This window comes from Rhagoletis zephyria, unplaced genomic scaffold (genome assembly GCF_001687245.7).
Source record: "Rhagoletis zephyria isolate East Lansing unplaced genomic scaffold, Rhagoletis_zephyria_1.1 Rzeph_scaffold_06122, whole genome shotgun sequence".
In the NCBI taxonomy this organism is placed as follows: Eukaryota; Metazoa; Arthropoda; class Insecta; order Diptera; family Tephritidae; genus Rhagoletis; species Rhagoletis zephyria.
Window position 1 is genome coordinate 6,352 of NW_016163205.1, and position 14,022 is coordinate 20,373.

The window sequence follows — 14,022 nt, forward strand, 5'->3', positions numbered from 1 at the left end:
TTAAGCTGGNGGCTGGAGCAACTTTTATTTTGAGCTGATTCAGTCCTGAACTTGATAAAACTCCTACTTTAATATCCTTATAGCTCTTTTGACTACCTAACTTTTATCTGTTCTATGTAAGTGTACATGGTCAAGGAGTAAATTGCATCAGATTGTTGTGTGGTAAGGAGTTCAGGTGTTCGACTCTCCATGCAGTCCTTGCCAAGGCGGCCAAACGTTCTTCGCGCTCTCATCCCCTTCATGGTAGAAAGTTCAAATGTGGTTTGTGCCACCAAGAGTGACCAGCCAGAAACACTACAGTCCCATCTGCTCAATGAAAGCAAGCATGAGTATACTAAGACAATTTCTTAAATATGGATGGAAGGCTTCTTAGTTTCGCGAGACGAGCTAATAATAATAGCCTTTAATTTAAGCTGAGCTCAAAGTTTTTCGAGGTATGGAAACCCGAAAACAATTGACGCTACCATGAAAATGCTTACTCTAACTAATTACAAGTAAGGACGTCGTATTTATCCTTTTTACCATTTATTTCGTTCTGCTTTACTTTCTTTAACCCTTAAGCTACTAGTTCAACATGACAATATTTTCATTTTTCTCTTAGAAATACCAAATTCCACAGCCAGCTGGAGCCTTTGATTTAATGGAAGTAGTTGGTGTAGTAGTTATTGTAATAACTGTAGTCGAATTGTCCGTAGTTCTTGTATCCCTCGTAGTATTGCTTGAGTGTGTTTTGGTGGTAGATGCTGGCATCAACGAAGTACATGTTAGGCACGAAGAATTCGTACTCGTCAATTGGACGGTCGAGTGGGTAACCGAAGGGCCTGTTGTCAACGTAGCGTGCGCCGGAACCAATGCCAGCAGAGTAGGATGCATCGAAGTTGTAGGCTTGCTCAACGGTCGCTTGGTATGGCGCAATGTAGAACAGCAGTTGCACTGGGAAACCACCGGCCCAACCCTTAGCCAAGAGAAGACGGTCTGGGTAGCCACTGTGTGGTTCGCTAATGTCCAAAGGCAATGCATATTTGCCATCGAAGGCAGCCATTACGTAGCGGTACAATTCTGTGTAGGTGGTGCGATCCTTGACAGTCCAGTAGAAGTCGTCGGACGAACGTCTGATGACATTCTCACCAGCAGACAATTCATAAACAAATTCATCTAATTCAACAAAGTTCTGACGGTTCTGGTTCAGCGAGATAATACGCCCATATTCATCGTATTTAGGTCCATAGTATGCGCGAATGACAACCTTCTGTGGTTTGTCAGATTGGACGGTGATGTCAAAGTTGAATGGTTTGTGGTTGAGACGCATTTGACGGGCGTATAATGCCTTATCCCAGACGAATTGACCATCAACGATTACCATTTTGTCGTTCATGAGGTTGGTGACATCAAAGTCTACTAAATCGTAGTAGGTAACCATTTCACTGACTCCCACACGCTTGATTTCAACGCCGGGTAGAGCAAGTTCCTCTCTGGTGTAAGGTGTGAGTTGTTGTTTGTATAGGTAGTAGACGGTGCTGATTTGTTTGTACAAGCTGTAGAAGAGGGGATCGCGCATCATGGTTTCGTAGTTCAAAATGACGTTGGGGATTACTTCGAATTGGTTATATTCAGTGTTGGCAATGAGCATGTGGCTTAGCATGTACCAAGAGTTGAGGACGTACTTGTCGAAGATATCGACGTTACCTTGCAAGTAATCTGCGATGTATTCAACAGCTTCGGGTTGTTGCAAATCGATCTTGTGTCCGTCGCGGGTGGTGTACACACCGGATTCAATGATACCATAGATACGTTTGTAGGCGCTTTGGATCTGGTTCAACATGTCAAAGTTGCCGTAGCTTTGGATTTCGAAGTAGTTCTTACGGTAAGTGTAACCAGCACCATTGAAAGAGACCAACTCTGGATCATAGCCGTATTCGTAAGCGTGATACCAGGAGAGTTCTGGAATATCGCCGAAACCATGAGACAAACGTTCCATGTAGTAACGAGACAACAGTTGTTCAACATTATAGATCCACAATTCACTACGACGATCCTTGTTCAAACCGAACTTGTCGCCGTTCAAGAAGAAAGCGTAGTCCATGTTCAAGTAGTACCAGTATGAGTTCAAGCCCAAATCTTCAGTGAAGTAGGACAACACAGAATGTTCGTTGAAGAATTCAATATCGCGGGTGTAATCAACGGGATGCCAGAAAATGTTGACATCCTTCATGAATGATGCATATTTCTCATCGCCGACAATTTCGTATGTGTTTTCACGGAGTGGGTAGTTCTTCTCCGCAGCGTACCAGTTCTCACCAATACCCATCAATTTCCACCATTGGTAGGTCTTGAAGTCCTTCATGTAGAAGTAGTCTTGGTTGTAGTATTTGTTGTTCTGGTAGTAGACATCATTGAACTCCTTCTCGTATTGAGTGTACTTGCTCCAGGTATTGTAGTCGAATTTCTCGGCAGCGTAGATGAATTTGCTGTTGAAGAAGTATTGTGGGAAGATTTCGTAGATGGTGGGGAGGATGAGACCCTGGAAGTCATCACGGTGGATGACGGCCAAAGTAAGAGCGTAAACGAACATGCCTTCGTTGACATGGATGCGAGCCCAAGCGACGTTTTGTTGGAAGGTTTCCCAATCCTTGGCGTAGTAGAAGTAGTTGAAGAGAGCGTAGGCTTGTTTGTGGTGAGTGCGGACCAGAGCGCCGAAGAATTCACCTCTTGGCAAGAGTGCGCCCATTTTGTAGGACTCGTAGAATCTTTCCATGTTGTAATCGAAGTGCTGCAATTATAAAGGACATTTTTCGAATGTTTAAAGCTTTGCTGAAGGGAAGTGAAAATTTGTATAAATTTAATTTAAACTTACGCTGTATTGCGTCTGATCGTTGACCAAGCGCTGGCCCAATTTGATGTATTCTTCGAACATCAATGGATCCTCTACACGGTAGACGATCTCAAGGAGGAACTTCTGTTTCTCCAAGAAAGCATGATCGGCAACCGTAACCTTGTTGGTGGTGGCAGGAATGCTTACGGCGGCTACTAGGCCGACGAGGGCCAAAAGAACGATAGTTAGTTTCATCTCGACAACTGCTCCGGATTAGATACTTGGCTCCAATGCCTAAAGACTGTTGATTGTTTGACAGCAAATGTGCCCTTATATACACTTTCACTTATCAGTGAGGCGGCAGATTTCTTTCCAATTATATTGTCAAAAAGAAAACAAACAAACCATTATGGATTCTGCATGACCTTTTGTGACCATGTTGGTGATCTTATATGCTGATTTATAATAATAATGTTATTGTTTTATTAAGGTGAGAGAACATGTGTGAGCGTGTATGCATGAGGTGTTTATGCTTAAGTAATAGTGTGTGTATATACTCGTACTATATGTCGCATATTGCCATGATATGCCTATTATCATTACACATTAATGTGCAGCATCTGTCATTTATGTCTTGCTTGTGGGCTCAAGAACAGATGTGCCATACCATAATTTGTTTTTTATTCATGAATATATGCATGCACGTATGTATTTAATAAATTAATCGAAATATGTCTGCTTGCTAAAATTAATTATATTGCATGCATAAAAACAACAATACATAATATGTATGTACATAACGTTTAATAATTGGTTTTCGCTACATCTCTTATCTCTTGTTTGTTGTGTTCAATGCCTCAGGAAAAGTACCTACCTTAGGCTTTACTCATTCAGACTGTGATAATCAAACTGCTTATTTGTTAATATTCTGTTAATATATATCTATCTACATATGTACGTGTAAGAGTGTTTACCACTGATTCTTGAACATCTGTTCATATTACTTAAGACATGGAAAAATCGCACGATGCTGAAGGAATATATTCGTCACTTAATCGAAGTAAATATGAAGACTGTAATAGGTTAGAGTAGATCTTCACAATGTAAATGGAAAAGAAAACTCCTTAAGAACATTTAACTCTTGGCAGTAAAATTTGTCGTCTATGTCAACGATATTCTTATTATGGCAATCTCGGATATGTAGCTCCCAACAAGAACAGATTTGTTATAAGGATCACCCAACAAACTATTATTATTTATTATATTATTATTGTGTGGTAAACGAGAACGGGGCGGGAACCGGAAAATACGAATTCCGTGCTTTTCAACAGACAGCAGAAAATACCTGACCTCAGCGAAATATTAGTAGCAGGGATTTTCACCGAGCTTCCGGAGCTCACCGAACTGGTGTACTATGCAATTGCGCCCCAACCTATACTCTTATTATTATTTTTGTGATAAATGACTGTAATGCTGCTTTCTGAGTTTCCTCTCCACCAAACTTTTTAAGGCCAAAAAGAAACCCTGGTAGTGGGATTGTGATACCTGAGCACTGAGAAAGAATGACAGGTGACTTTTTAATCAAGCCAAGAGAACAGTTTTGTGACACTCCTACAAGGATGTACTAAAATTTTTCAAGAAGGTCATAAAGAAGGCGAACCGCGAATCTTAGCAAAACTTTTGCAATAACATAGAAGAAAACTCTGATGCCAACAGTCGAAATCTTCTTCAAGTATTAACTCTATTCAGAAGCGTAACGGTGACTTGTCATCATCATATGACGAAATGCGGGAGATCCTTAAGAGTGCTCTGACGACACCTGATATTTAATAGGACTCATCTGTCCACAGGCAGCACTGCATAGGGCGTCGTAAGTTATGATACGGTGGAATGGGCTATAATGTCCTTCCAATTCTACAAATATCCGACACTTGATAAGAGTCTTTCGCGCACCTATGCATGCAGCTAAGGACCTACTGTGCCCCCTGCTTACTCAGATTTTAAATGCTGCTTATCCCTAATTCACGTACCATATGAATGGATAACGGTGATTTTTCTGCCAAAAGGGGGCAGCGCCGTTCATGTGAAACCGTAAGATTTCAGACCTATACGTCTTACTTCGTTTCTTCTAAGTGAGTTATTGTAAAATGCATTAAGTCTTGTAGACATCTTGTTTAAGGATTGTGGACTCTGCGTCATTCATACTAAGACAAAGATGGTACTATTAACGAGGAAATACAATCTTCCTCTAATCAAACCTCCCACCCTGGGTAGAACTAGCTCTTTTCTTGGAGTTACCCTAGACAGGAAACTTACTTGGAAGCGAAACATCGAAAACTGCTCCAGGGAGGCCAATATCAACCTCTATGCCTGCAAAACGGCTATAGGCAAAAATGGGGAATAAATCACATATGTATATGCATACGGCGTCACCGTATGGTAGCCGGCGTTACACAAGACTTTGTCCAGAAGCAAGATGGTACGGGTACAGAGGACGGATTCCTTGCTAGTCACGGAAGCTCTACCTCTACCTACACTCACCAAATCTCTGGAAGTAATGTTAAATCTTCCACCGCACAGTTTGAATTGAAAATTAGCAAGTTAAGTCAGATTTGTGAATTTGTATATGTTTAGATAAAATTTTTTTAGTGCAAAGTGCGGAGAAAGTAGCAATTTAAATTTTGGTGAACATATTTTTCATAAGATTCCACACTTTTTTTGGAACGCTTTTTTTTGCTTTGGGGGTACAATTGTTTTCAACTAGCTTTTATTATGTAACATTTATTAACTACCACAGGATAAACGATTTTCTTCAAAATTGCTACTTATTCTGCCATTTGCACTAAAAAATTTAATACAAGGAAAAAAAGCTTATAAAAAAGGAACAGTCCAGTGCCTTTGTCTTGGTCTGCAGGCTGTATCGCAGATACAGCCGCTAATTTTAAACGTAGAATACGTGGTATGGTTAAGAGCATATCCAAGTCAAAAACGAGAGCATACACTAAGAAAAAAATATCGATAACGAAAGCGATAATATCGATGGCAAAATCGATAGCAACATCGATAAAATATCGATAATAATATTGATAGCAAAATCGATAAAAACATCGATAACAAAATCGATAAAAATATCGATAACTTAATCGATTACAAAATCTATAAAAAAATCGATAACAAAATCCATAGCAAACTCGATAAAAATATCGATAATAAAACCGATAAAAATATCGATAACAAAAACGATAATAGTATTGATAGAAAAATCGTTAACCCAATCAATAAAAATATCGATAAAAAAATCGATGAAAATATCGATATCAAAATCGATAATAATATCGATAGAAATATCGATAATAAAACCGATAAAAATATCGATAACAAAAGCGATAATAGTATCGATAGAAAAATCGTTAACCCAATCAATAAAAATATTGATAAAAAAACCGATGACAAAATCGATTAAAATATCGCCAACAAAATCTATAAAAATACCGATAACAAAATCGATAGCAAAATCGTTCACAAAATCGATAACAAAATTGATAAAAGTATTGATAACAAAATCGATAAAAAATATAGATAACAAAATCGATAATAAAATCGATAACAAAGTCGATTACAAAATCGATAACAAAATTAATAAAAATATCGATAACAAAATCGATAAAAAATATCGATAAAAATATCGACCATCATATCGATAAGCTCCGAAAATATCTATAGCAAAATCAACACAATATCGATAAAAATATCGATCACAAAACCGACAAAATATCGATTATTATATCAATAAGTCCCGAGAATCCCGAAAATCTCTGAAATCCCGAAATAGCTCCCAGATTGAGTCTCTGTGCCTCTGTCTATATCCTTTTCTTTTCCTTTATTTTAATCTTTCTTCCGCTATCTTCATCTATACTTTTATCGGTATCCTCATCCTCATCTTTTTCTTCATATTTATATTTGTTTTTTTTTTTTTTATTGTTATCATATTCTTCATATACTACATATTCACCTTTGCCCTTATATAAGTAAATGGTTTAAATTTACCTTTGTTTCATTTTTGCCTTTATCTCTACGCAACTTTGTTTTTGTTTTTATTTTTACTTTTGCCTTTATCCTTTTCTTTATCTATGTACGTACTCACCTTTATTCTTGGATTGGTGTTTTTCTAAGTGTTGTTTCACTTCAAAAAGTTTTCGCCTTTTTTAGAAACAAATCCACATTAACTGTAATCAACATATCGCACACCGTCTTCAAAGGGTCACTACTCAAAATTACACGTTCGTCAGAAAATGCGAAAAACAATTTCGTAGCAAATACTAACCATATGGGCGCGGGAGACTTTACCTTTTTTTCAACAAATTATAACAAAAATTGGCTCCAGCTTTTGCTGAAAGGTAAATAAAAGCTCTGCGTACATTTTTAGCGCTTAATCTCAAAAATGCCAAATTTTTAGTTGTGACTCTTTTGAAGACGGTGTGCGATATGTTCAATGTATGTATTTACATAAGTACATACGCGCGATTAGGTTATAAATATTGTGCCATCTGTTTATAAAAAACTGTAATATATACTTACGCACACATACATACTTTTTGTCTCCTTCCCTCACTTCCAACGCATGCACGTGTTTGCAAAACGATGACGAAGTGATTTTGTATGGGAAATAATTTATGCCCATATATTTGAATCAAATAAATATGCTTAGCAGATATCAACCAATACTTCCCATATACCAAACGAAAGGAAAACTATTGAATTTTTGATTAAAGAAAACAAAAACCAAATCATTTGAGCGGTTTTCGAGCATTTTGGTAATACCAAAAATTTGCAAATTTTTTCAACAATTTTTTGCCTTAAAATGCTCAATATTTGTTGGATTTATATAAAATCTGTACACGATAATATTTCTATTGCTCCAAAGAATCCACATCCCGAAAATGAGAGTTATATCTGCAAATCATAAGCTGCTGGAGCACTTTAAAGGCTCAAAATTGCCCCCGAAACAAGGCAATGTTTACAGTTGTTTTTACGACAGAAACCGAATTGGTTACTTACATAAATATATCTGTCGATAGGTTTTTTGTCCTTGTAACGGCATACTAATCTTTGAAATCGCTTCATTAGTTCTCGTGCAATAAGCGTTTTCGTTAAGCNCATCCCGAAAATGAGAGTTATATCTGCAAATCATAAGCTGCTGGAGCACTTTAAAGGCTCAAAATTGCCCCCGAAACAAGGCAATGTTTACAGTTGTTTTTACGACAGAAACCGAATTGGTTACTTACATAAATATATCTGTCGATAGGTTTTTTGTCCTTGTAACGGCATACTAATCTTTGAAATCGCTTCATTAGTTCTCGTGCAATAAGCGTTTTCGTTAAGCTCTAAAAATTACAAATACACCATTTCAGCATAGCCTCCACATCGAAACGTAAGACGTATTCTACGTCAAAAACAAAAAATCAGGCTCAACTGGTCTCTTCAAAGCTTTCATTAGAAAAAGTAAGTGTGCCTGGGCCACACTGGAGAAGTGAAACTTACGTTACANATACACCATTTCAGCATAGCCTCCACATCGAAACGTAAGACGTATTCTACGTCAAAAACAAAAAATCAGGCTCAACTGGTCTCTTCAAAGCTTTCATTAGAAAAAGTAAGTGTGCCTGGGCCACACTGGAGAAGTGAAACTTACGTTACACACATACTTTTTTTGTCTTAATATATGTACATACAACTACTTCTGCTTAGTTATATTTTTTGTATTTTTTCTATGTATGTAGATCCCTACTTATACCCCTGTTCGTTCTAATTACATTTATGTTATTCTGTATTCAATAGTAACATCCAACAAAATATCAATAACAAACCCGATAAAAATATCGATAAATAATGGATAACAAAGCCAGTAACAAAATCGATAAATAATCGATAAAAAATTCGATATAATATCGATGACAAATTCGATAAAAATTTCGATAGCAAAATCGATAATAATATGCGTAGCAAAATCAATTAGGAAATCGATAAAAATATCGATAAAAACATCGATAACAAAGTCGATTAAAATATCGATAACAGAATTGACAAAAATATCGAAAAAAACCCGATTAATAACCGATAACAAAAATCGATTAGAAAAACGATAACAAAATCGATAAGAATATCGAAAACAAAACCGATTAATAATCGATAAAAAAAACGATTAGAAAAACGATAACAAAATCGAAAAAAATATCGATAACAAAATCGAAAAAAATATCGATAACAAAATCGATAAATAATCGGTAAAAAATCGATAACAATATCGATAACAAAACCGATAAAAAAATATCGATTATTATGTCGATAAGTCCCGAGAATCCCGAAAATATCTAAATCCCCAAAATAGTTCCCCTCTGTATCTCTATCTATATCCTTTTCTCTATAATTAGCTTTATTTTAATCTATCTTCCTGTATCTTCCTCTTTACTTTTATCGGCATCCATATCCTCATCTTTTTCTTTATATTTATCTTTGCTTTTACTTTTATGTTTATCATTTGCTTCATCCACAAATTCTCCTTCACCTTTGCCCTTATATAAGCAAAGTGTTTAAATTTACCTTGGTCTTCATTTTTGCCTTTATCTTTACCCACCTTTACTGTCATGCTTGTATTGGCAAGTTTTATTAGCAAGTTTTTGTTAAATTAATCGCATATGTACATTCAAGAAGCACTTATTTCTATCCCAACCATTTCCGTTGAACCGCTTCCGTGTGCAATTTCCGTTGAATTGCCAATTTACTCCCAATCAACCAACCGCCGCTAAAAAAGTTTTACTTCAAAAAAATTAATCAAATTGAGCGAAAAATGAAGGCTTCAGTGAACTATGAACATTAAATGCAAGTTTTGAACCACTATGCACTCGTGGATCTTTAAGAGAAATTTCTGGCCGGCTGTATTGCTGCCAGGCTAAATGTGATCCAGTTGTGGATAGATCTAAGTTTCGGAAACGCAAAATTTCCTGAAAACTCTGCCCAATAATCTACGACAACTAGATTATACCATCCCTCTACCCTGTCTAGACAACGAATTCTCCATAAGAATCCCAGACAGGAATGAATGAGCACGTGTCACAAACCTAGAGTCAGGATCGACAGCTATATGTACATAGTACGAATATATGTACATATATACATAGAGATGGTTCCAATCTAAACGAAAATGTGGCGGTGGCAAAAAACCTCCAGCCCTGCAAAACGGCCTATCACCATATATTCTGCTCTTACACAGTGACAGCCACTCTAACCTAAGCTAATCTACCCTCAAAATGTGGAAATGAGACGATGTATAAAGGGGTGCGTCTATACAGGTATACATAGATAGCTCCAAGCTCGATGGTGAGCTGGTAGTGGTGTATTCATATTCTAAGCATCTGGCTTCAGTTTTCGTATTCCAAACTATTGTATCTTCTTTCAAGCTGAGCTGATGGTACTCGAAAAGGCTGCATGAGTATCGTATCTACATATTTACTGATAACCAGGCGAATATGAGTATTATTTTTTGGGCTGAAAAATTATTAAAAAAAAAAAAAATTTATATGACTTTTGACCTTGAATACATTTTTTTTTTGCAGGCGTGGGACTTTTGACTTTTCATTCATAATGGTGTTTGTAATACTTGTACCAATTTTCAGTTTTATGCGAGTTATTGTAACCTTGAATGCCTAACTTGACCAAGCTATCAAGAAAAACGAAAAATTCATAAAAATTACGCACAAGAAATGGAAAAGAAATTTTCTTCCTCTTTTCTTTCTCAAGCAAAAAATGCTCGTAGGCAAGGCACATTAAACAGGTAGTATCAGTAGAGCAGCTGGTCTGATTTTTTTTTTAATTATTTGGTCGCGAAAATGTCAAATATTCTTAATTTCTTCTCACAAAAATTCCTAGTTGTTTAAATCTATTTGCATGTGAAACCTTTTTCTATACAAAACAAGCGATTGAATGGCAGCTTTTGGAGCGCTCAGCTAACTCAGCAGCTTTTGGAACGCTCAGCTAACTCAGCAGCACAACCGCTAATTTCTGGGCCTTGCAAAAGATGGATCCATGCTTCGAGTAGTAAGAAAATTTGCTAAGAAAGAAAGTTGCAACAATTTTCATTTTCCAATTTAAATTTTTTATTTCTTATTTTTTTTTTTTTGTATTTCACATGGCACGCTTTGATTTAGAAGAAACATGTCATGAGTTTTTGACACTTTCGATACCAGAAGCAACAACAAAATACACGCAAATGTTGTTTTTGCTCTAATGCTACTACTTTTTTGATATGCCTTGCTCGTAGGTATATTTACATATATATGTATTTCTTCAAGAAAATTTACAGCAACAGCAAAGTGCTTTTTCAAGCAACAGAAATAATTAAAAAATTGTCTTGTTATTTTTTCTTGAGATTTGGATTCTAAGCTTAAAAATAAATTCTAAAAGTGAAAAAATCGCCTCAGCTGACTAAACAGTTTAAACTTAAAAAATCTGCATAGAAATATAATTTTTTGTTCAACGGAATCATAATAATGAGATTAGTGATGCGGATTTTTTATAATTTTTCAAAGATAGATTTAAGATAAACTTGAATAACTCAGCCAAAACAATACCGATTTAGACTTATGAGGTATCATTGGAAAAGTATTTTCCACCCCTTTTTTATTTTAATGCAAATCAACACATTCAAAGTATGACAGAGAAAAGTAAGATGAAGGTGCGGCATTCCAAGTTGAAATAAGACATGTGGATGTTTGCAAAAACAAAAAAAAAATCTAACGCGAATGAATTTATTTGCAAAGAAATAAAAAGCGTGAGAAAATACCTTTCACATGGCAAAATGGGTAAAGTGTTGGCTGAGTTATTCAAGTTTTTCTTAAACCAATCTTTAAAAAAAGCTAAAAAACAGCACCAAAAATCACATTATGATTGGGTTGAAATTTTTTTCAAAATATTTTTACGCAAATTTCTAAACTGTCCTGTCATATGAGGTGATTTTTTCCAAAAAATATTTAAAAAATACGATTTTAAAGCCGATTGAAACATGCGTTTCATTAAACTAAAATTGTATGGTCTATAAAACTGTATACCCAAAAATGTTTTAAAGATTCAGGTTAAAAAGTTGAAATTTTGATAAAAATTTGTTGAATTTTCCTAAATTTTGTATAAAGTTTGGAACTGTGATTTATATGGTTTTGGTTAAAGCTTGGGCGGTCTTTTTATAGAAAAATAACAAATGAAACTTTACGAATATTTAAAAAAACAAAATGCGGTCATTTGTTTGAGTCACTGTATGTAAGTTACAACTTGTATATCTCTAATGAAATAGGATTGCCACTATCTAAAAATTAAAATGTGTTGCATATGCAATTTAAGTAAAATATCACAATATTAGTATGCTATGAAAGGTGATAAAAAAGCTTAATCCTCTTTAAAAGTATATTTCGAAAAAATTAATTTTCTATAATTAAAAGAAAAAGTTTTCTGTGTTTCTTCCGGGTTGCCATCACATGATCTACCGTTGAAAATTAGCTAAGTGATACTAGTGTACATATGTATGTATGTATATAAATTCCTATTTCGTTGAAGCTCCGACTTCCTTACATATTTCGTACTTAAACAAATCGACGTCCGAGCGCATATTCATGGCGTCAAGATTTCCTGCAAAAATATATACGCACATTGTATAAACAAGTACAAATAGATTTCAATAGTCTTTCACAATGCATTGCTTATCTCGCAAAAGTTCTTTGTTTTCGCTAAAAATGCAATTTAGTCTAACAAAAATTAAATATTAAATATGCAAAATAATGAATTCAGAATTAAAAGTCTGGTGAACTGGTGTGTGCATTTAATTATTCGAAATTATGTATGTATTAGGAATGTTAATTTTTCAGCTTTTTCCCATCCCGGGATTTTCGGGAAGTCGTTATCATAATCCCAGGATCCCGGGATTAGTCCCGGCATTTAGATATTCATTATTTTTCAGCAACTTAAATCGAAAAAAATTGCTTCTATATTGTTGTATTGAGAAGCTCTCCTACCATAAAATAAATGGGTTTGAAGTCTACTTTTTTAATTAAAGGGGCATTTTTGTTTTTTCTCTCTGACGTCAGGATTTATTTTAAAGGACTTTGTGATTTCAAAGATATGATTATGTAATTCCAAAAATTATTTACAAAATTAAATGCAGAGGAAATTTTTTAGAATAAAAAAAATTAAATTTTTTGGATTCGTCCTTGTGAAGAAGTAATTTTTAAGCTGATAAGAAGTAATTTTTAAGCTGATAAAATTAGATGGATGAAATTCGAGGATGTTATCGAATTTTTATAAGTTTTTAGCTTATAATTAATTCAAAAACAAATATTGCGAAATTTCAAGGATAAAATTTTAAAAAGAAATTTTCAATACTTACCAGTCCTTCTGCACCAAAAAATTGCATCTGCTTAAATTCTACAGGATTTCCTCTTTAATTTGATACCCGTTCGCTTTCGCGTGAATAAAAAGAGTGAAAAATATTTAAATTTACAATTTACTTGAACTTTATGTTGCGATGTTCACACTTTATTTGCGGTTGGACGACCGTTTATGTATTTATATGGATAGCGAGCGAATGAATTTGCTTTTTGACCTTAATGTTATAGTTTCTTTTCCTAACTGTTCGTGATGAATATTCAATTTTCCAGTTCCGGGACACATTTTTGAATTACTGACGTCAGCGTGAAAAACTAACAACGCAATTTTACTATATTCGGCCCATGGTTTCCCGAATATATTGATATGTATTTGTGTTTAAAATTTACTATCGCGCGGTGTTATATGTATAATGAGTTAGACATTTATAAAAAAATATTAATTATTAAATGAAAAAAGAAATATAGCCAACACTGGTAAAGAAGGAGTTTCTATTATTTCCATCAGTGCGAATTACAAATACCGAAAATCGCGAGATTTTTGGGACCTTAAAAAGGCCGGGATCCCGGGATTAACATTCCTAATACATATGTATGTACTATGTGTATGGAATTGTGTATTTATTCTTAGCGTTAAACATAACACCCAGAGGTTATCAACTGCAAATGCTTGTCTGCACGTATTGCACTGTTTGCAAAAATCTGCATTATTAGTAGGTATAAAATCTTTTACGTGAGGCCTTGGAAATCAAGAGTTTTACGAAGACATTAGTTCATTTTTTT

General features: G+C 35.1%; 1 protein-coding gene across 1 annotated transcript; it reads right to left on the reverse strand.

Moving 5' to 3' along the window:
- Positions 1 to 508: 508 nt before the first annotated feature.
- On the reverse strand, positions 509 to 3,131 carry LOC108372869 (larval serum protein 1 beta chain-like). Its single transcript, XM_017628666.1, has 2 exons — positions 2,855 to 3,131; positions 509 to 2,770 (listed from the first exon to the last, which is right to left on the reverse strand). The coding sequence occupies exons 1-2, from the start codon at positions 3,065 to 3,067 to the stop codon at positions 638 to 640; spliced, it is 2,346 nt and encodes a 781-aa protein (XP_017484155.1). The 5' UTR covers positions 3,068 to 3,131; the 3' UTR covers positions 509 to 637.
- Positions 3,132 to 14,022: the final 10,891 nt, after the last annotated feature.

What these genes read in the sequence shown, in the direction of transcription:
- LOC108372869 (XM_017628666.1), bottom strand. Translation starts at nt 3,067, where the DNA reads ATGAAACTAACTATCGTTCTTTTGGCCCTCGTCGGCCTAGTAGCCGCC. An exon ending in ACGATCAGACGCAATACAGC is followed by an intron (nt 2,771 to 2,854) that starts GTAAGTTTAAAT and finishes TTATAATTGCAG; the next exon opens with CACTTCGATTACAACATGGA.